Below are 21,134 nucleotides of genomic sequence, written 5' to 3'. Positions count from 1 at the left end.
GATAGCTCTGTTAGTTCTATTCTATCGGTAGGGTTAGACGCCCTCATGCTTTGGCGCTTCTTAATCAGATCTTTCATCACCTGAGATAGCTTCCCGGTATCTTTTCTAACTGTCCTACCGCCTACTTCTACTGCGCACTCCGTAATTATTGATGTCAGGTTATCGTGCATTCAATGAACATCAAGATCGTCTTCCTCAGTTAAAGCCGAATATCTGTTTTGCAGCGCTATCCTAAACTCCTGTGCTTTCCCTCTTACGGCTAACTCGTTAATGGTCTTCTTCACTAGCTTCTTCCGTTCCCTCTTCAAGTCTAAGCTAATTCTAGACCTTACCATTCTGTGGTCGCTACAATGCACCTTTCCGAGGACGGCCACATCCTGAATGATGCCAGGTTTAGGGCATAGTATGAAGTCGATTTCATTTTTAGTTTCAACATCGGGGCTCTTCCAGGTCCACTTCCTGTTCTCTCGTTTGCGGAAGAAGGTATTCATGATCCGTAAATTATTTCTATCCGCGAATTCGATTAATAGCTTTCCCCTGCTATTTCTAGAGCCTATCCTATAGTCACCTACCGCGTGGTCGTCAGCCTGCTTCTTGCCCACCTTCGCACTGAAGTCGCCCATCAGTACAGTGTACTGCGATTTTGCTTTATTCTGTGCCGATTCTACGTCCTCATAGAAACTTTAAACTGTCTGGTCATCATGGCTGAATGTGGGTGCGTAGGCCTGCGCTACTTTCAGCTTGTACCTCCTATTCAGCCTAATTACTATAGCTGCTACCCTCTTGTTAATACTATGGAGCTCCTCTACGTTGCCAGCTATATCCTTATTAATGAGGAATCCCACACCTAGTTCTCGTCTATCCTCTAATCCGCGATAGCACAGTATGTGTCCGTCCTTTAGTACTGTATATGCCTCACCTGTCCTCCTAACTTTGCTAAGCCCTATCACATCCCATTTAATTCCCGCTAGTTCCTCGAGCAGCACTGCTAGGCTAGCCTCACTAGATAAAGTTCTAGCGTTAAACGTTGCCAGGTTCAGATTCCAATGGTGGCCTGTCCGGAGCCAGAGATTCTTAGCACCCTCCGCTGCGTCACAGGTCTGACCGCCGCCGTGGTCAGTTGCTCTGCAGCCGCTGGGGACTGAGGGCCGAGGGTTAATTGGTTTGATCATAGAAGGTTGTGGCCAAGTACTACACCAGGGTGGCCAAATCCTGCTCTGGTGAGAGAGTGCGTTGTCAGTTCTGGTCACCGAGTTCAGGCCGCACTCCAGGCCTGGTTATGCAATTCCATCGACACGCGGCTTTTTTTTTTTAAACACGGAGAATTGCGCGGCACCAGGATTTGAACCCCGGTCCTCTTGCAAGCGAGGAGGACGTTCTACCTCTACGCCATCGCTGCAGGGAATGCAGAAGAATGCAAACATTATCTTAATTCATAAGAAGGGAGATGCCAAGGACTTGAAAAATTACAGGCCGATCAGCTTACTATCCGTTGCCTACAAAGTATTTACTAAGGTAATCGCTAATAGAGTCAGGGCAACGTTGGACTTTAATCAACCAAATGATCAGGCAGGCTTTCGTAAAGGATATTCCACAATAGATCATATTCACACTATCAATCAGGTGATAGAGAAATGCGCAGAATATAACCAACCTCTATATATAGCTTTCATTGATTACGAGAAAGCATTCGACTCAGTGGAAACCTCAGCAGTCATACAGGCATTGCGTAATCAGGGGGTAGAAGAGCCATATGTCAAAATACTGAAAGATATATATAGCAACTGTACAGCTACTATAGTCCTCCATAAAGTCAGCAATAAAATTCCAATAAGGAAGGGCGTCAGGCAAGGAGACACGATCTCGCCAATGCTGTTCACCGCGTGTTTACAGGAGGTATTTCGAGGCCTGAATTGGGAACAGTTGGGAATAAGAATAAATGGAGAATACCTAAATAATCTGCGATTTGCTGATGACATTGTCTTGCTGAGTCACTCAGAAGGTGAACTGCAAATCATGATCAATGAGTTAAGACAGGCAGAGCAGATCGATGGGTCTAAAAATTAACATGCAGAAAGCCAAGGTAATGTTCAACAGCCTAGCAAGGGAACAGTTCACAATTGGCAGCGAGAGCCTAGAAGTTGTGACGGAATACGTCTACTTAGGGCAGGTAGTGACAGCTGATCCGGATCATGAGAGAGAGATAACTAGAAGGATAAGAATGGGGTGGAGAGCATATGGCGAATTCTCGCAGATCATGAGTGGCAGTTTACCAATTTCCCTCAAGAGGAAAGTGTACAACAGCTTAATCTTACCGGTACTCACCTACGGGGCAGAAACGTGGAGGCTAACGAAAAGAGTTCAGCTTAAGTTAAGGACAACGCAGCGAGCCATGGAAAGAAAAATGATAGGTGTAAGGTTAAGAGACCGGAAGCGGGCAGAGTGGGTGAGGGAACAAACACGGGTTAATGACATCCTAGTCGAAATCAAGAGAAAGAAATGGGCTTGGGCAGGGCATGTAATGCGAAGGCAAGATAACCGCTGGTCCTTAAGAGTAACGGAGTGGATTCCAAGAGAAAGTAAGCGCAGCAGGGGGCGGCAGAAGGTTAGGTGGATGGATGAGATTAAGAAGTTTGCAGGCAAAGGGTGGATGCAGCTGGCAAAGGATAGGGTTAATTGGAGAGACATGGGAGAGGCCTTTGCCCTGCAGTGGTTGTAGTAAGGCTGATGATGATGATGATGAGATATACGTAGTTTTGCCATGAAGTTTTATCAGCGTTCCAACAGATACACCTTGCTTTGGTTCTCGCCTTTTTGAAATTTATAAGGTGTTCATGTGTAGGGTACCTATGAAAAATCCTCCATGCTTTATTTTGTTTTTCTTTGCTTCTTTACATTCTTGTGAATGTAAACCTTGCCACTCCCGAAGACTGAGGAATGAATAGGCGTGCCACAGTAATTATACAGGCTGCAAACATCTCATTAACCCATTAGCACCCAGAGTACTACACAAAGTGCACAAAATTTTTCGGAGATAAAAAAAAATCCCTCATCGATATTCTGATACCTTAAGTTCAGATTTCTGACACCAGAGGTTGCAGCAAGACACCAATATTCTGAGAAACTGGCTTGGAGCTCTTTCTACCATTTTATGAGTAGTGAAAAGCCTCGAAAACGTGTGATGGCCGGACGCACGCGGTGAGTACCCACTTTTCCTTTTTATCTGCGGTTTTTCGCCGTACATCGTAGCAAATAGGATTGATTCAGCTGCATCAGATTAAAGCATCACAGTCACACGCGGTTAAGCAGATACAATGATTTGTTTTGCTCTGATGATGCGATGAATGTTGGTGTACTTTACGTAGTACAATGGGCCTTCGTGGGAGCTTACATGTGCCACTTGTGCATTGCTTCAGAGATGAAACCGGGTATTTTTTGGGGGAAAAATTGGCTGTGGTTTAGCTCTGGTTAAACCTGGTAGGTAGCGAGAGCTACAGCCCATGACTACACTTAGGCTTCGCTTTGGTTAAGCGATGTAATGCTACTGATGATTTACTTGGCTAATCTCTGTTTATGATTGGAGAAAGACACATGATTAAGCAATGGTTGCAACTTTATTTATCCCAATGAATATGCTTCGGTGGTCAGTAAAGTAGTGAGACTTTGTTTCCAAGCTGTCGATGGCGTAGTTTGGCTCGGCAAAGGTTCACTGAAGGACCAAGTCTAAGCTGGTCCCACATTGAGTGGTGGTGCTAGGTTGCATCTTGTTCATCTCCAGTTGAAATCGTTCTTCAGCAGCTTGAAGAAACGCAGGGTCTCTCTTCCTTGTTGAAATCACCAGTCATGACTACCAACTCTCATTCAGTGCAACTAGGCATCCCGGTAGTGATAACAATCAGAGAAGTTTCGCCAGTGGCCTGTGGAGATTGGTGAGGCCAAAAGCCGTGGCCCGTTTCTGCGAAGGCAGCAGCGCCCCTTCTGTACCCTTGCTATTGTGCATAAGGTTCCCGTTGCCACTGAATGGGATGATTAGCTACGAACAGGGGATAATTGAAGGGCTTTACCAACGATGTCCCCCCCCCCCATCTGGAGACGCCAGTTCGTATGCCCTCATGTGTTTGGTCGCCCTCTCTTAAGGGCTCCGAGCGACGCTGCCGGTAGACGAGACGCTGGCGCGACTTCGAACGCTGCGGCTCGCCCCCCGCTACGCCGAACTGCATGTATATACACACTGCGACAGCCCCTCTCCCTCAACTACGCATGCGCACAACTGGTGAGGCGAGCGGCGTCTGCTCCACGACGAGCGCATTGGCGGTGTGACGTCATGCCAGATGTTGCGCCGAGCGGTGCGACCACGGCCGAGGTGCAACCACGGCGAAAGTGCGACCATGCTGAAGAGACGAAGCAGCTGCCGTAATGTAGCTCTCGCTACAAAACACGATGTTCTCAGTTGTCTGAGGCTCTCGAGGCTGCGACAGATGTCGCCGTGGACGTGCAACAGCCCGTTTATGTTGTCATTGTTCCTCCCGACTTTACCATGGGCACTGGTGAGGAGGAGAGAGACGAGGATGCTAAGACTGATGCGGTTGTAGATGACGTATCGGGTGTGTATATGGATATTTGCTGAAAGCGTGTTTTTTTTCATTATATTACACAAAAAAGGCCATATATTGTTTTCTAGGCACACTAGAGTGAGGAACAGCCTGACGATGCAAGGCCGCACACCAAAAAAGCAAGAGTCCAGCACCCACCTTGGCTGAAGAGAAAGCCAAAGTACAACTGGGCTACCTTAACCAATTGCACTGTTGAGAGACAGTTGAAGCTGAAAGATGAATGTTTTGGAAAGTCTGCGAATGAGGTGTTTAGCACAATCCTTGATGGATGAGATTCTGACTCACATTGGCATCCAAAGGAAGAAGTGGTGGTGGCCCCTATTTACCCAGATGATCTACTTGGCCGTAGTCAATGCATGGAGAATACACAGACTTCCAGGAGATTCACAACTTGACTCACATAAAAGCGAGATACTACCTGTGCCTGGGTGTACCTAATCAAGAGACCTCCAGAGTCTGTTGTGCCCGCTATTGCCCTCGATCCATACAGACATTTTCACAAGAAACTCCCAAAACAGCTGCGGTGCACTGTCTGTCACCGAAGGGCGAAATGGTGCTGTTAAAAGTGCAATGTTACGATGTGCATAAAGTATGAGTGCTTCAATCAGTTTCATGCACCAAGATAATTTTCGCATGGCTATGGGAAAAGCCCATCATACTTTCTAAAGTACAGTTTCATAACTTCTATACGAATAAAGGTATAACTTTAAACTTTGTAGATGTTGTTGTTTGCTTTGGTTATTACAGTCTGCAAAATATATTTGAAATCCGTCCAGTAGTTTCTGCATGGGCCTTAATGGGTCAAGTTCGTCAACACCGACATCACCCAAAAATATTTTCTCTAAACTGGCTTTTTCACGGAACAGTACCCAGTCAGCCAGGTGTAACCTCCAATGGCAAGGTTTGCTCGGAATGATTGACAGTAAGGATGATAGGCTAATAATGACTGGCAAATGATTACTTCCATGTGAGTTATCCAAAACATTCCATTTAAAATCGGTAAAAACCGATCGAAAACTAAAAGATAAATCTAAGCGGCTCATTTTTCCAGTGCTTGGGGAACAGTACGTGTGCTTTTCTGTATTCAGTAGGCAAGCACTGTTGCACAGAATAAAATCTTCTAAAATGAGACCTCTAGTGTCAGTTTGATCACTTCCGCAAAAAGACGAGTGAGCACTGAGATCTCCGACCAAAAGATATGGGTCTGGTAGTTGTCTTGTAAGTGCTTCCATGCCCTGAAGTATTACTGTGAGACGTGGTTCAATATATATGAAACATATTATGATAATTTTAAGATGAACACCAGTGACTGCAACAGCATCATAATTAGTTTGTAGTAGTTTGATGTTGCAAGCTGCAATCCCACTCTGAATAACAATAGCAGCATCTCCAGAGAGCCTAGATGCTTGCTCTCGGTCACAACGAAATACTTTGTATTTCTTTAGAACGTTCCCGTGTCGAGGTCCCAGATAGCTGCCGTGGTGGCTCAGTGGTTATGGCGCTCGGCTGCTGACCCGAAAGACGCGGGTTCGATCCCGGCCGCCGTAGTCGAGTTTCGATGGAGGCGAAATTCTAGAGGCCCGTGTACTGTGCGATGTCAGTGCACATTAAAGAACCCCAGGTGGTCGAAATTTCCGGAGACATTCACTACGGCGTCCCTCATAGCCTGAGGCACTTTGGGATGTCAAACACCCATAAACCAAACCAAACCATAAACCAAACCTGAGGTCCCAGGTTTCTTTCATTTAAGCATAAGGCCACCAGGGAAAGTGAACTTAATAGATCTGTCATATCACTGTAGGTTTTTAAAAGTCCCCGGCAGTTCCAATCAATTAGGAACGCCATGTTGGACTAGTTTTCGGGGTGCAGTTAAAAAATAAGCCGACGCTAAGGCAGCGATCGGATATCGGGCATTAACAAATCTAACATAGGTCTAAAAGAGCGCGGTGAGGGGCTAGTTGGTACGACATTATGGAAACAATGAATAACTGCGCAAAAAGGACGGGACAAGAGAGAAGAATCACACGAGACAAGCGCAAACTAACAACTGGTTTATTGCACCAACGCCTCCTTCCTCCGACAACAAAGCGCATGCGCACCAACCGCAAAGACAAAAGCCATAATCATCACGCCAAACCAAGAAACTCCAACTCCTTGCGGTACAGGTGTATGGAAGCCTCGCTAACACATTTGTCAGGCCCTAATCTCGTAATTTCCAAGGCTTCGATAACTTCACGTTCTTTTTTGTCCCTCGCGCGTCCGATAATCTTAGTCTTGCCGAAAAGTGGAGTGCAATATTTATCGTCATGCTTGCAGGTCTTACAATGCCTAGGCAGATGCTGCCCTCTAGAATCAGCTAAGGAATTGGCATGCTCTAATAATCTAATGTTGATGCAGCGGCCAGTTTGCCCTACGTACACCTTACCACAGCTCAGCGGAATCTGATAGATTACATTCGATCTGCAGTGCACAAACTTGTTCCTGTGTCCCGATTTCCAAGGCTTCGATAACTACACATTCTTTTTTGTCCCTCGCGCGTCCGATAATCTTAGTCCTGCCGAAAAGTGGAGTGCAATCTTTATCGTCATGCTTGCAGGTCTTACAATGCCTAGGCAGATGCTGCCCTCTAGAATCAGCTAAGGAATTGACATGCTCTAATAATCTAATGTTGATGCAGCGGCCAGTTTGCCCTACGTACACCTTACCACAGCTCAGCGGAATCTGATAGATTACATTCGATCTGCAGTGCACAAACTTGTTCCTGTGTCCTGATTTCCAAGGCTTCGATAACTACACATTCTTTTTTGTCCCTCACACGTCCGATAATCTTAGTCCTGCCGAAAAGTGGAGTGCAATCTTTATCGTCATGCTTGCAGGTCTTACAATGCCTAGGCAGATGCTGCCCTCTAGAATCAGCTAAGGAATTGACATGCTCTAATAATCTAATGTTGATGCAGCGGCCAGTTTGCCCTACGTACACCTTACCACAGCTCAGCGGAATCTGATAGATTACATTCGATCTGCAGTGCACAAACTTGTTCCTGTGTCCCGATTTCCAAGGCTTCAATAACTACACATTCTTTTTTGTCCCTCGCGCGTCCGATAATCTTAGTCCTGCCGAAAAGTGGAGTGCAATCTTTATCGTCATGCTTGCAGGTCTTACAATGCCTAGGCAGATGCTGCCCTCTAGAATCAGCTAAGGAATTGGCATGCTCTAATAATCTAATGTTGATGCAGCGGCCTGTTTGCCCTACGTACACCTTACCACAGCTCAGCGGAATCTGATAGATTACATTCGATCTGCAGTGCACAAACTTGTTCCTGTGTCCCGATTTCCAAGGCTTCGATAACTACACATTCTTTTTTGTCCCTCGCGCGTCCGATAATCTTAGTCCTGCCGAAAAGTGGAGTGCAATCTTTATCGTCATGCTTGCAGGTCTTACAATGCCTAGGCAGATGCTGCCCTCTAGAATCAGCTAAGGAATTGACATGCTCTAATAATCTAATGTTGATGCAGCGGCCAGTTTGCCCTACGTACACCTTACCACAGCTCAGCGGAATCTGATAGATTACATTCGATCTGCAGTGCACAAACTTGTTCCTGTGTCCCGATTTCCAAGGCTTCGATAACTACACATTCTTTTTTGTCCCTCGCGCGTCCGATAATCTTAGTCCTGCCGAAAAGTGGAGTGCAATCTTTATCGTCATGCTTGCAGGTCTTACAATGCCTAGGCAGATGCTGCCCTCTAGAATCAGCTAAGGAATTGGCATGCTCTAATAATCTAATGTTGATGCAGCGGCCTGTTTGCCCTACGTACACCTTACCACAGCTCAGCGGAATCTGATAGATTACATTCGATCTGCAGTGCACAAACTTGTTCCTGTGTCCCGATTTCCAAGGCTTCGATAACTACACATTCTTTTTTGTCCCTCGCGCGTCCGATAATCTTAGTCCTGCCGAAAAGTGGAGTGCAATCTTTATCGTCATGCTTGCAGGTCTTACAATGCCTAGGCAGATGCTGCCCTCTAGAATCAGCTAAGGAATTGACATGCTCTAATAATCTAATGTTGATGCAGCGGCCAGTTTGCCCTACGTACACCTTACCACAGCTCAGCGGAATCTGATAGATTACATTCGATCTGCAGTGCACAAACTTGTTCCTGTGTCCCGATTTCCAAGACTTCAATAACTACACATTCTTTTTTGTCCCTCGCGCGTCCGATAATCTTAGTCCTGCCGAAAAGTGGAGTGCAATCTTTATCGTCATGCTTGCAGGTCTTACAATGCCTAGGCAGATGCTGCCCTCTAGAATCAGGTAAGGAATTGGCATGCTCTAATAATCTAATGTTGATGCAGCGGCCAGTTTGCCCTACGTACACCTTACCACAGCTCAGCGGAATCTGATAGATTACATTCGATCTGCAGTGCACAAACTTGTTCCTGTGGTTGGTGCTACACTTAATCTTCTTTTGCCTATGTGGTATAACTATCGCGGGTACTTTCTGACGACCGTATCGTTCGGGTGTTCCGATACGTCGATGACTTTTTAATCCTTTTAAATATTGACCGCAACGATAACTTGACACAGGTGGCGATGGAGGTTTTAGCATCTTTTAAGTCTGCTTTTGCCAGTTTTAATTTTACCATTGAACTTCCTGAAAATTCTTGTTTAATTCTTAGACTTAAAATTATTCTTTAACAATCCTGACCACCTATGCTGGGCGCACATGCCTAGGTCAAAAAAGGCACTCCTGCCCTTCAACTCGTCTCATTCGAACCTGGTCAAGAGGGGTATTTCATCAACTTGCCTCAGGGCTTCGTTAACCAAGTCCTGCCCTCATAAGGTTAAGGCTAGCTTTGATGTACAGGTGGATCGCCTTCGGTCTGCCGGTTTTCCACTGGCCCTCCTACGGGCTGTTGCCGAGTCCCTGTTGAAGTCCTTCCGCCCAAACTCAAAGCCTCGTGGGGCGGATGCCCAGGAGAGGCATAAGTATGAAGTTATCCCTTATGTTCACAGGGTCTCGCACGACGTGAAGACGGTCACCGGTAAATTCGGCGTAGAGGTACTTTTTTCAGAACCTTGCAAGCTGTCGCGTTTGTGCAATTTAGTTATACCAGATAGACAAAAGAAGATTGAGTGTAGCACCAACCAAAGGAACAAGTTTGTGCACTGCAGATCGAATGTAATCTATCAGATTCCGCTGAGCTGTGGTAAGGTGTACGTAGGGCAAACTGGCCGCTGCATCAACATTAGATTATTAGAGCATGCCAATTTCTTAGCTGATTCTAGAGGGCAGCATCTGCCTAGGCATTGTAAGACCTGCAAGCATGACGATAAAGATTGCACTCCACTTTTCGGCAGGACTAAGGTTATCGGACACGCAGGGGTGAAGTTATCGAAGCCTTGGAAATCGCGAGATTAGGGCCTGACAAATGTGTTAGCGAGGTTTCCATACACCTGTACCGCAAGGAGTTGGAGTTTCTTGGTTTGACGTGATGATTATGGCTTTTGTCTTTGTGGTTGGTGCGCATGCGCTTTGTTGTCGAACGAAGGAGACGTTGGTGCAATAAACCAGTTGTTAGTCTGCGCTTGTCTCATGTGATTCTTCTCTCTTGTCCCGTCCTTTTTGCACAGTTATTCATTGTTTCCATAATAACATAGGTCGCCAGTTCGAATCCCTGCCGCGAGCTAGACTAACTTCACTAGCAAGTTTATGCTTCACGAAATGCTGAATTGTATGACACCATCCAGAACATTTTGCGACAAACTGTTGGCCCACAAATTTCACATGAATGTCGGGGCTAAGTGGCCCGACTTTGACGCCTGCCAGACAGATATAATATATATATATATATATATATATATATATATACACACCGGATCGACATAGTTTAGTTTCCAGTTGTGGTGCTGGGCATCACGCTGCCGCATGTTACTATTTTATTCCATTATATAACCACCTCAATTACCATAGCAACCACTGGGTTACGATTTGTGTTATAGCACATAATGCTAAGACCCGAAATGCGAGAAGTAGAGCTTAACGCTGTAATGCAATGTCACTGCTAGGTAGGCTGCCATCTTGAATTCTATCCGTGAAATCAGCGTAACTCTGAGACTCAAAGCGGGACCAGTAGAGCTAATAATCTAAAATCTATGTTCCCAGTTTTGAGGGTGCGCTACCAGTCTTCTCTTTTTCACTCAAGTGAGCTGTGCTGCCAGAGCAGTGAGGGCGAGCTCAGTGTTGTGTCCATTGCCTTGCTGAAGGCTCTGAACGCTTGTGGAGAACCCGTGGGTGTAAGGTTTGTAGAGCTCTCCCGACTGGGTGAAGCCTTTCGGGCGGCTGACCCGAAGGTTGACGGGCCCTTATTCAAGGGTGGCAGTGCAGCCTTCGCTACATCTGCCCGGGTTGCCAATGGGCCTGCCTCAGGCTCACTGTGTATGACCTGGGCAGGTGCCGAAGTCCGGAGTAGTGCCCCGCCCCGATGCACCACATCGATGAAATCTGTTTTTTTGCTGTGAAGAGGAATGTATGACTCAATATGACTTTTAACCTCAAGCATCATGGCCGAAGCGCTCCCCGGAAGCATGGTGGAGCCGACAAGCAATGCACTGAAAAACGAAAGGGAAAGAATTTTGCTGTTCCAACAGTCAGTCTTCTCCCCTGTGCTGTCTGGTCTTGGCAGTACCATGGCGTTATCGCATCGCTGGCGCTTGCGTGATGAATGCAAGGCGCATGTCACAGTTTATTTTGTTTCATTCCTTTTGCTTTCACCTGTCATGCCCGATAAAACCGTGGCCCAAATCACGCTTCAATCACAGTATGACTGGAGCAGACAACGTGGGGAATGTGCCTGGCTGCTGGCACAGCAGAATCCTTTCCACTTAACTTTCAGGCGCGCCGCTTGTCAGCCCCATCATTGTTCTGAAAACGCTGTGGCCACACGCTCGCGGGTTGCATGTCATATTGAGCGCAATAGTACCTTGTGTCTGGATGAATCGCTAACGTGCTTCTTGGAAGCTTATATTCTCTTTTGTCTTTACGGTTATGACCTCCTTTTCCTTCTTCCAGGTCGTACATGACCTCGAGTACGCAGGGTGGTCCTCTTCACAGTTCATGGCATACACGCACAGTGGTGCACCATTGCGGTTCTTGGATTCGTGATCATGTGATGAACATGTGGCACAGGTCTTGTGGCCGCGACAGCTCTGGGAACCATGGCCAAATTTTTGGCAGTTGAAGCAGCGTCGACGATTTGGGATGGAGTGTCATACAGTGCTTTTCATATATCCTACTTCTATGGATTCTGGGAGCTGGCTAGAGGTAAAAGGTAGGATTATGTGCTTTGTGGGTATTTCCTTGTCATCTTACGGATTTTTATTCGACTGACTTCAGTGACGTTTTGGTCCTTAAGACCCTCCAACATTTTTTCTTCGATGAGAGTGAGGAAATCATGTTCAGAAATTACGCCTTGGGCACTGTTGAGGAATCTATAAACATTAATGAATACCAGTATGTCTCCAAAGGTCATTACATTTGGGAGTTTGGAGTGTTGTGCTTGGTCACGCATCTAGAGGAGTAGGGTCGCCACCAGCTAGTTTCATCACCTTGCAGCCAAGGCCCAAGGCATCACTTACTGGAACTATGAATGGAGATATTTTCCTGGCTGATTTGTCTGCGTCTTCACTGTGTACCACATGATACTTAGGAAATACTTCTTTTGTTTCCTGTAAGAACTAAGCAGTTGTTTCGGTCCGCACTCTTTTTGGAGCGCAATCATTTTGTGTGGGAGCTGGAGCCATAGAATATGTTTTATGTTTGGTCACAGTGCCAGCCACCCGCCATGGAGCCCAATGAGGGGACGAGATAGGAACTCGCAAGCAAGTCCTGCCCACATCAGCTGTACACGCGCACTGTAACCCAATATGACGAAATGCAAGGTAGTTTGCCACACAAGGTTAACCCTAGCCGCCAGGGATAAAGGAAAAACCAAGAAGAGAGAAGGAGACAGGAGAGTTGTAAGAAAGATAGGAAAGTGAAAGATAGGGGGAAGGATAGGAAAAGGCGGCTGCCGATTTCCCCCAGTCGGGTTAGGCCGGAGGTGCCGTCTAAAGGAAGCTGGGGCCAGAGTGTTGTGTTCCCTCTGCCAAGAGGCCTTGAAGGTCCAAACGCTCGGCATTGGCTCAACCACCAGGATCCCCTTTTCCCCCGATACGGCGCTGCCACACATGGCTAAGCGTGGGTGCTCAGGTTCGTGGTGGCACACTGCTCACCAACATCTCCCCACTGGGATGTCCCTGCGGATGCTCGGGAAACCATGGCATCCAACTCACTATAATCTGCATGTTGCAGATGCCCATGCGGGGTCACGAAAATAAAAGACGAACTGCCCCGAGACAAACCTCTACTATTGCAATGGGTGAATGTAGTTGACACAACGTGCTGTACACAAGCGCCGTCGGCACTTCCACATCACAGACACAGCATTATCTGCAGCTTTCCCTTTTGTAACGTCACATCAAGTGGTGTACAACAGTTCATGCTCAAAGGCAGCGCGAGATAACAGTTAAGAAGACACGGAACCTACCGCTGCTACTCGGTTGCTTGCATGGTTTCAATGCCAACAGCTGATGCGCACCGGGATGCAAGGGAAGATTTAATTTCCTAGGGAAACGGTGGATGGGCATACCAAGAGAGAGAACATGCGGGGCAGCTGCCACCAACCACATTTGGTTGCTCAATTTATGCCCTTTTTTTTTTCTTTAAATTAAGGCTTAAAAAAGGGGTGCACAAATTGCACAAAAGTTTTGCAAACACGTCCGAAGAAACTCTACAAAGGTCATAATGCACAATATAACTGTCTATAGGTCTCCTCGATTTGGCTGCACTTTCTGCACCAGTTCAGGAAGTGCGGCACTCTCGCACTCGATTTGACAGTGCAGCTAGTGCCACCTGCACTTCGGCACTCGATTTGGCCTCGTGCTGCACGAGTTCTTCTGCACTGCTGCACTAGCCTCCCGGCGAGTTCTCTTCTCGTGCAAGTAGTGCAAGGTGCTTGGTGCGCTCCGTAGCAGACGGCTCCGCGGCCGCTTGTTTTGTGAGCGGCGTTGAGACCATGTTTGAGACGGCCGCGTACCCGTGAAAGACGTGGCATCTGCGCCGGGCCCTCACCAAACAGCTGAAATGACAGTGTGCGTATACGTGTGTATATGCACGCGCGTGTGCGCGTGTCTGTGTACGCGCGTAAGTGACTGGCTGGCATGGCGCACGTACGGAAGTACGTACTGCGTATGGGTTCGCATCTTTCTGTTCAGCCTCGCACGTTGCTTACACCATTTCTCTTTTGTGTGCAATTATTATTATACACGCAGCACGATGGAGCGCTTCCATAAGAAGCAGATTGTGAGATGTTTTATAATACGTGGGCGATCGCAACGTTTGTGGCTCACTGCGACATCAGTACCTCCGCTTACGACAGCGACTGGGCTTGAGGTCGCCGTCAGCCCACACCTTCACCTGCCACTTAGACTCTGACAGTCACGTTGCCGTCACCGTCCGCCGAAAGTGAACGCGATTGAGTTCAAATATAGATCAGGCAACTCTTGGCGGACAACCGTAGTCACTTTTCGATAGGACGGAAGCAGCCTGGATCACGCGTATGGACTGTAAAAGATCGTCTCGAGTGGTAGTCTGAATAACCTGCCTAATTAATTGTTGCCTCTACGAAGTACCCGTTGAATCAGTGACGGTCGACCGGCCTGCGCCCCTTTAAACAACGCAACGGATAGAACGGTGTGAAATTCTTCACCACTTTTGGAATTAAAGTTCATAGCCGCTCCACGAGATGTGCCACTTGGAGCAAATACACAGCGTGCAATGCAGCTAGCACAATCTCGCGCATATGTGAAAACACGCGACAAACACCAGCACGTACATGGCCGCAGCAGACGAAAGTTTCTGCACTTTTGCACTCGATTTGGCCGCTGCACCGACAGCACTAGTGTCGGGCTACACTCGCGCCGCAAGAACTGGCACTACACTGACACGGCACTTTTGTGAACTAGTGCGGAAAGTGCAGCCAAATCGAGGAGACCTTATATGTCCACCCCCAACTCACATTCATTGCTGGCAAAAAAAAAAGTGACTGCAAATATAAAACTCGCCCCATGTTATAGCATGACGGCGCATGGGCAGCAGTAAACGCGCAACAATACAATCACGAAGCCAGCAATCAGAGGCAAACGAAGTGCAGCAAGCTTTCTAGTGGAAAACTGAACAGCAAAAGGTTCAATAGTTTTGGATTCGGGCGCGCCCAGAAGTTTGCTCTAGCAACTGTTCGTCTGGGAAAGAGACCACCAGCGTGAGCAAGCCGGGTAGACAGCGTGAAACAGCACCACTCGCACCGTTCACAGCCGCGCACATCTTCCCAAACCTGCCTTGCGCGAACCCGCGTGCATGTTGGTGCACAAATTACGCGAGTAAATACGGCAGCATCATGCGAGCCACGGCAGAGATGGTGGCAGCTGCTCGTGTTAACAATGCAACTGCAAAATATTTCTTTGTGTCCATGACTTTAAGTACCGGGGTTTGTTGTGAATATTTGCAATGCGATTTCACCTACATTTGCTTTTCACTTTGGTTTGCGCTGTGCATTTTCCTTTCGAGCATTCACACAGAAACTGTATGTAATGAAAACAACCAGGTTTAACCCTTTAAATCAATTTTAGGTCAGTCAGCCACCCTTCCAACCAAGCTCAGAGAGAGAGGAAAGCTCACCAGTGTTTCCATGTCCATTTGCTCCTCTTTGATTCTGGAGATGTAGTCGCTCAGCATGAGCTCCCTGAACACGGACTCAACCGAGGGATCCTGTGGTGGCTGCAGGCTGAGCTCCTCTGGCTCGGCAGCAGCTGGCACGGGGCTCTGCTCGGCCACAAAGACGTCGCCCGTGTCACACTGGTGGGACAGAATGTCATACAAGATGAGCGACCCCAAGCTGTGGCCGGCCAGGGCAATGGTACCGCTGAATCCCGGGTTGCGCTCCATGAACTTGCTGTGCAGCCGGTTGATCTCGGAGCCCACTGTGTCCACAATGGTCTGGCAGTACACGGGGCTGGTGTAAAAGAGGATGTCCAGCAGGGTGTCGTTGGTGAAGTGGCGCAGCTTGGGGATGCTCCTCAGGGTGATGTGCCGAAGGGCCCGGTCGATGCCTGTGGCATCACTATGCAGCGTCGAGTGCCACGAGACGGGCAGGAACTCCACGCGGCCAATCCGGCCCTCCTGCAAAGGTCCTCCAAAGTGACTTCGGACAAGCCCCAGGGCAATGTGCCGAATGTCGTCCAGGCACTCTTCGACCGAGCGGAAGCGAAAGTCACACACGGAGCCCACGCCGTGCACGACAAAAACCAGGTGGTCGATCTGGCTGGGCTCGCCTTCGTCGATGGTATCCACCTCGGTGACACCACGCTTGACCACCCGGGGCCGGCTCTGGCCCTCGCTGACGTTGCCCCACTCGTCTGGATGGCTGGATGGCAGGAAGTGCACCATCACGCTCGAGTTGTGCATCACCACTGTCTGGTTGCCTGGAAGCTCCAGCCTCTGGTGCCAGTTGCCCGTGGCCATCGACCTGCGGTAGTGGTCCTCGAGCACATGGGCCACCTGCTCCTCATAGGGCACAAAGCGATTCTGGCCTTCCAGCTTGTAGAACCAGGTACAACGGCGCACCTGGCTTGGCATTTCCTCCCAGTAGACGGGGCGGCGCAGGCGGGCGCCCACATCCACGTCATACCTGCCGCCATCAGTGGTCACCATCAGGTCGCTGCCAAAGGCCAGCCGGGCAGAGGCCTCCTCCAGCCTAGTCGAGTCCAGCAACGAGAAGGGCATCCAGACCAGCTTGTGCTCAATCTCCCGGCTATAGAACCAGTGGGGCTTCACCGGAGTGTATGCAGCGCCAGGGGGAGACACTGGCAGCTGGGCATGGTCTGGCTGCTCAAACGACAGAGGAGGGTATGGAAGCTGGTCCATTGGTGCAGGGCCTGGCATGGGTGAAGCCTGGTGCAGGAGGGACGCGTGCGTCAGCGGGCTCTGCCGATGGAAGTTGATGGGTGGACCTGCACGCAACAGGGTCCCCATTCTTTTCTCTCGTTTCCTTTCTTTGTACAGCTAATCAAAAAATTTGCTACCATAGAGCCAAGAGGTAGTTATGCCCAAATTTTATTCCATTGAAAAGCACAGCAAATGTACAACAATAATGCCAAGCTAGTCATGGTAGCCACCAGAGTGCTTAGAATGTCAGCAAGCAAGGAGCAGAAACCCCTTAAATACGATTGAGAGAAAGACACAGGCTAGTTTCAGGTGGGCCTAAGCTGCCCCCACATATCTCTATGTTTCCGCCGCCATCATTTTCCACCTGTTTCATTGGCCTCTAGGTTTCCGCCTGAGGCGAGCTCTAGCACGATGCACATACTTTTCTCCATCAGCAGACTGCTGAAAGTAACTTAAGCTGACATGCGTTTCAATGAGAGGAACGGTCCAGTAATTTCAACACATGAGCCTGTGCACCGCCTAACCCAAACACAATTTGTGGTCGCTGCTTGTCTTCCACGACTGCTTCAAGCCCTTATTCACTTCCCACCATGTAAACTTAAACTGTTCAACATTAATACATATTAATCTAAGTAGGCCTTCCAGCACATTAAAGGGACACTGAGGAGAACTCTATCAATTTTTTTGTTAGCAAAATCTGATAGTTTGGCATTTCATGGTTTCGTTGCCGCTTGTCCAGGCACGAAAGATGCATTTATTTCAAAGAAATTTGGATTCGAAGTTGAAAAAGTTTTTCCCGCCCCTCTGATTCAAACTCAGGGAACTCTTATGACGCCACAGCAACTCTTATGACGTCACAGAACGGAGTGACGTGAATCGTGACGTAAACGCTGACTCCGTGATTTCTGACGGCTAGCGGTGCGGTGTGCAACCATCCTTTGCAAGCCTCAGAGATTCGTGACATCCATGAAGTAAAGAAAATTCCTCCAAGGTGGCGGCTCTTGTCCTAGGAAGTCATCACGCCTGTACTTGCGAGATTGGCCTCTGGCGGCGATACCTGTATTTTCGTTCTTGCTATTTTCTACATTACACGAGCTTTGTTTTCAGGATGAGTGCCGTTTTTACGATCAGGAGCTGCTATTCTATGGATACAAGCCAACTTCAATTTCTCCTCAGTGTCCCTTTAATCCCTAGAATCATGTACAAGGGCTATGTCATCAACACATCTGCAGTTACTCAAGTTTTCTCCGTCAAACTACAACCTTCTGAACATATCCACTTCTCTCACTCCTGTGGTGAAGAACTGTGATCCCTGTAGATATGCCTCATTATACAATGCCTGCAACAATCTAATTAATTCCATAAATAAAATGTATTATCAAGCACACTTCCTAAAAAAAGTCACTCTGATCCTATTAGCAACAACCCAATTAATGGCGTGAATATAATCTATTGTCAAGCACACTTTCTAAAAAAAGTCACTCTGATCCTATTAGCAATTATCTTAGAAAATTAGTAAACAGTTTTGCAAATTTTCCGACAATGTTTGCATGCCTCCTTGAAGTTGGCAAATCTTTACACACACTCAGGAGGACCTTTGCACTTTTTGTTCCTTACCAACAGGAATTATGCAAATGTCATCCGATTTGCTACCTTTAACCACTAAATAACAAACAAAAGATGCAATAGTGGCCTGTAATTTTTCAGGTCCTTGACACCTCTTTGCTTATGAATTAAAATCATGTTAGCTTTTTCGAAGCTTCTGGTACGCTCGAGGTCATAAGGCATTTCGTATACAGGGTGGCTAGCTTTTCTAGCACAATCTCTCCTTCGTCCTTCAACATATCTGCTGTTACCTGATCCTCACCAGCTGCTTTTCCCCTTTGCATTGCTTCTAAGGCTTTCTTTACTTCCTCTTTCATTACTGGCGGGATGACTGATTGCTGCGTTCTAGTGTCACTCTGATTAGCATTCTGATTACACTGGCTGCATAGATTTATGTAGAACACTTCGGCTACTTTAACTATCTTATCCGCATTGCTAATGACATTTCCCTCTTGTCTCTTAATGCACATATCGGCTTTTTACCTATGCCTAGTTTCCTCCTCACCGCTTTCAGGCTGCCTCCATTCTTTAGCGCATGCTCGATTCTCTCCATATTGAACTTCCTTATGTCAGCAATCTTGCGCTTATTTATTAGCTTTGAGAGCTCTGCTAGTTCTAGTCTGTCTGTAGGGTTAGACGCCCACATGCTTTGGCGTTACTTAATCAGATCTCTCGTCTGCTGAAATAGCTTGCTGGTATCCAGCCAGACCATCCTACCGCCTGCTTCTACTGCGCACTCCGTAATGATAGCTGTGAGGTTATTGTTCACTCTTCAATCATTTAGTCTTCCTCAGTTAAAGCCGAATATCTGTTCTGCAGTGAAGTCCTCAATTCCTCTACTTTCCCTCTTACTGTTAACTCGTTAATGGGCTTCCGCTTCACTAGTTTCTTCTGTTCCCTCTTCGCTTCTAAGCTAATTCGAGACCTTACCATTCTGTGCTCGCTACAACGCACCATTCCGAGGACGTCCACATCCTGCACGATGCCAGGGTGAGCGCCTAGTATGAAGTCCATTTCATTTTTCGTCTCACCACTGGGGCTCTTCCATGTCCACTTCCTGTTCTCTCGTTTGCGGAAGAAAGTATTCATGACCCGTAAATTATTTCTATCTGCGAACTCTACTAATATCTTTCACCTGCTGTTCCTAAAACCTATCCAACAGTCGCCTACCGCCTGGTCGTCAGCTTGCTCCTTGCCTACCTTCACATTGAGGTCACCCATCAGTACAGTGTACTGTGATTTTACTTTGTCCATTTCCGATTCCACGTCTTCATAAGAACTTTCAACGATCTGGTCATCATGGCTGGATGTAGACACGTAGGCCTGCACCACCTTAAGCTTGTACCTCTTATTGAGCCTGACTATGACAACTGCCACCCTCTCGTTAATACTATAAAACTCCTCTATGTTGCCATCTATATCCTAATTGATGAGGAATTTTCTACGACACAGGTTGACACAGCGCAACGGAATGAGGATGAGAAGAAGAAACGCGAAACACAGGACAGGCGCTGACTACCGACTCTTTATTGCGTCATAAAAAACCAGCACAATTTATACCATTCACCTGGACCACATGGCACACTGCCAGCCAGTGCATATGGAGAAAAAGAACGCCTCACACGCTGGCGATCATTACACAGTCAAAAAGCACTCATGACACGTGCAAGCACTAACATGCAAAAGCATCACTAAACTAATGATACATGGACCACAGATAAATGAGACTAAGTTTCTGGCGACAGCAAGGAGTAAAATAGAGAGGGAAGTTATTGAAGGATTTTGACTGAAAAGGCTGGGGACACGTGCATCAGCAGCCCTTCTGTCTGCCTACTGGAGAAAGAAAGGCCTTTCTTAGAACGAGCGCAAGTCTTGTGTTTTAACCACATCTAGGCATCCTGGCAAACGGTTTTTCCTCGCATCTCACCTCATTGTTTTTTATTTGCTCTTAGTTATTTTGCCGTGTTGTTTGTTGCTTTAAGTGGATCGTTTCTCCTTTGTCTTTTAAAGGCTTTTAATGGCATTTTAACGTCTTAAATGTTTGGCCGGTGGTGGTTCGTTTTGTTCTTTTTCTTTATTCTCTTTGTTTTTTATATGATTTTAACTTTCTGCCATGTAACGTGTTGGCGTCAGTTCCTTCTTTTTACGTTTTCACTTTTAGCCTACTGACTGTGCCTATTGCCTAGCAAGTTTTCATTCCCTTTATTCATACTCTGATTGTACACCCCTTTTCATCACCATTTCACCTGTCGTCGCGTTTCTTTTACTCGTTGCTGCCCCTGGCACCGCCGACGTTAATGGCAGAGGCTCATGCGCGATTCTCATTTATCTATGGTTCATTTATCATTAGTTTAGTAATGCTTTTGCATGTTAGTGCTTGCACGTGTCATGAGTGCTTTTTCACTATGTAATGACCACCAGCGTGTGAGGCGTTTTTTTCGCAATGTCCACTGGCTGACAGTGTGTCATGTGGTCCAGGTGAATGGTATATTGCGCTGGTCTTTTATGACGCAATAAAGAGTTAGCAGTCAGCACCCGTTCTGTGCTTCGTGTTTCTTCTTCTCATCCTCGTTTGTTGCGCTGTGTCAATTTGTGTCGTAGAAAGTATGAACCAACTAGCCCACACCAGAATCCTCTTTGATGAGGAATCCCACACCTAGTTCTCGTCAGTCCGCTAATCAACAATAGCACAGTATGTGCCTGCCTCTTAGTACTGTATATGCCTCACTTGTCCCCCTAAACTCACTAAGCCCTATGATTGGTTTATGGTTTATGGGGGTTTAACATCCCAAAGCGACTCAGGCTATGAGAGACGCCATAGTGAAGGGCTCCGGGAATTTCGACCACCTGGGGTTCTTTAACGTGCACTGA

General features: G+C 47.3%; 1 protein-coding gene across 3 annotated transcripts in view; it reads right to left on the bottom strand.

Moving 5' to 3' along the window:
* PAPLA1 (Phosphatidic Acid Phospholipase A1) overlaps nt 1-21,134 on the bottom strand; it is a 142,541-nt gene that overhangs the window by 114,558 nt on the left and 6,849 nt on the right. For all 3 annotated transcript variants that reach the window (XM_077642100.1, XM_077642094.1, XM_077642107.1), the window contains exon 3: nt 15,393-16,723. In XM_077642100.1, the coding sequence (XP_077498226.1) occupies nt 15,393-16,723 (1,331 nt within the window). The remainder of the gene's footprint in view (nt 1-15,392; nt 16,724-21,134) is intronic.

This window comes from Amblyomma americanum, chromosome 1 (assembly GCF_052857255.1).
Source record: "Amblyomma americanum isolate KBUSLIRL-KWMA chromosome 1, ASM5285725v1, whole genome shotgun sequence".
Taxonomy (NCBI): Eukaryota; Metazoa; Arthropoda; class Arachnida; order Ixodida; family Ixodidae; genus Amblyomma; species Amblyomma americanum.
This window is presented reverse-complemented; position numbering and strand designations above follow the sequence as displayed.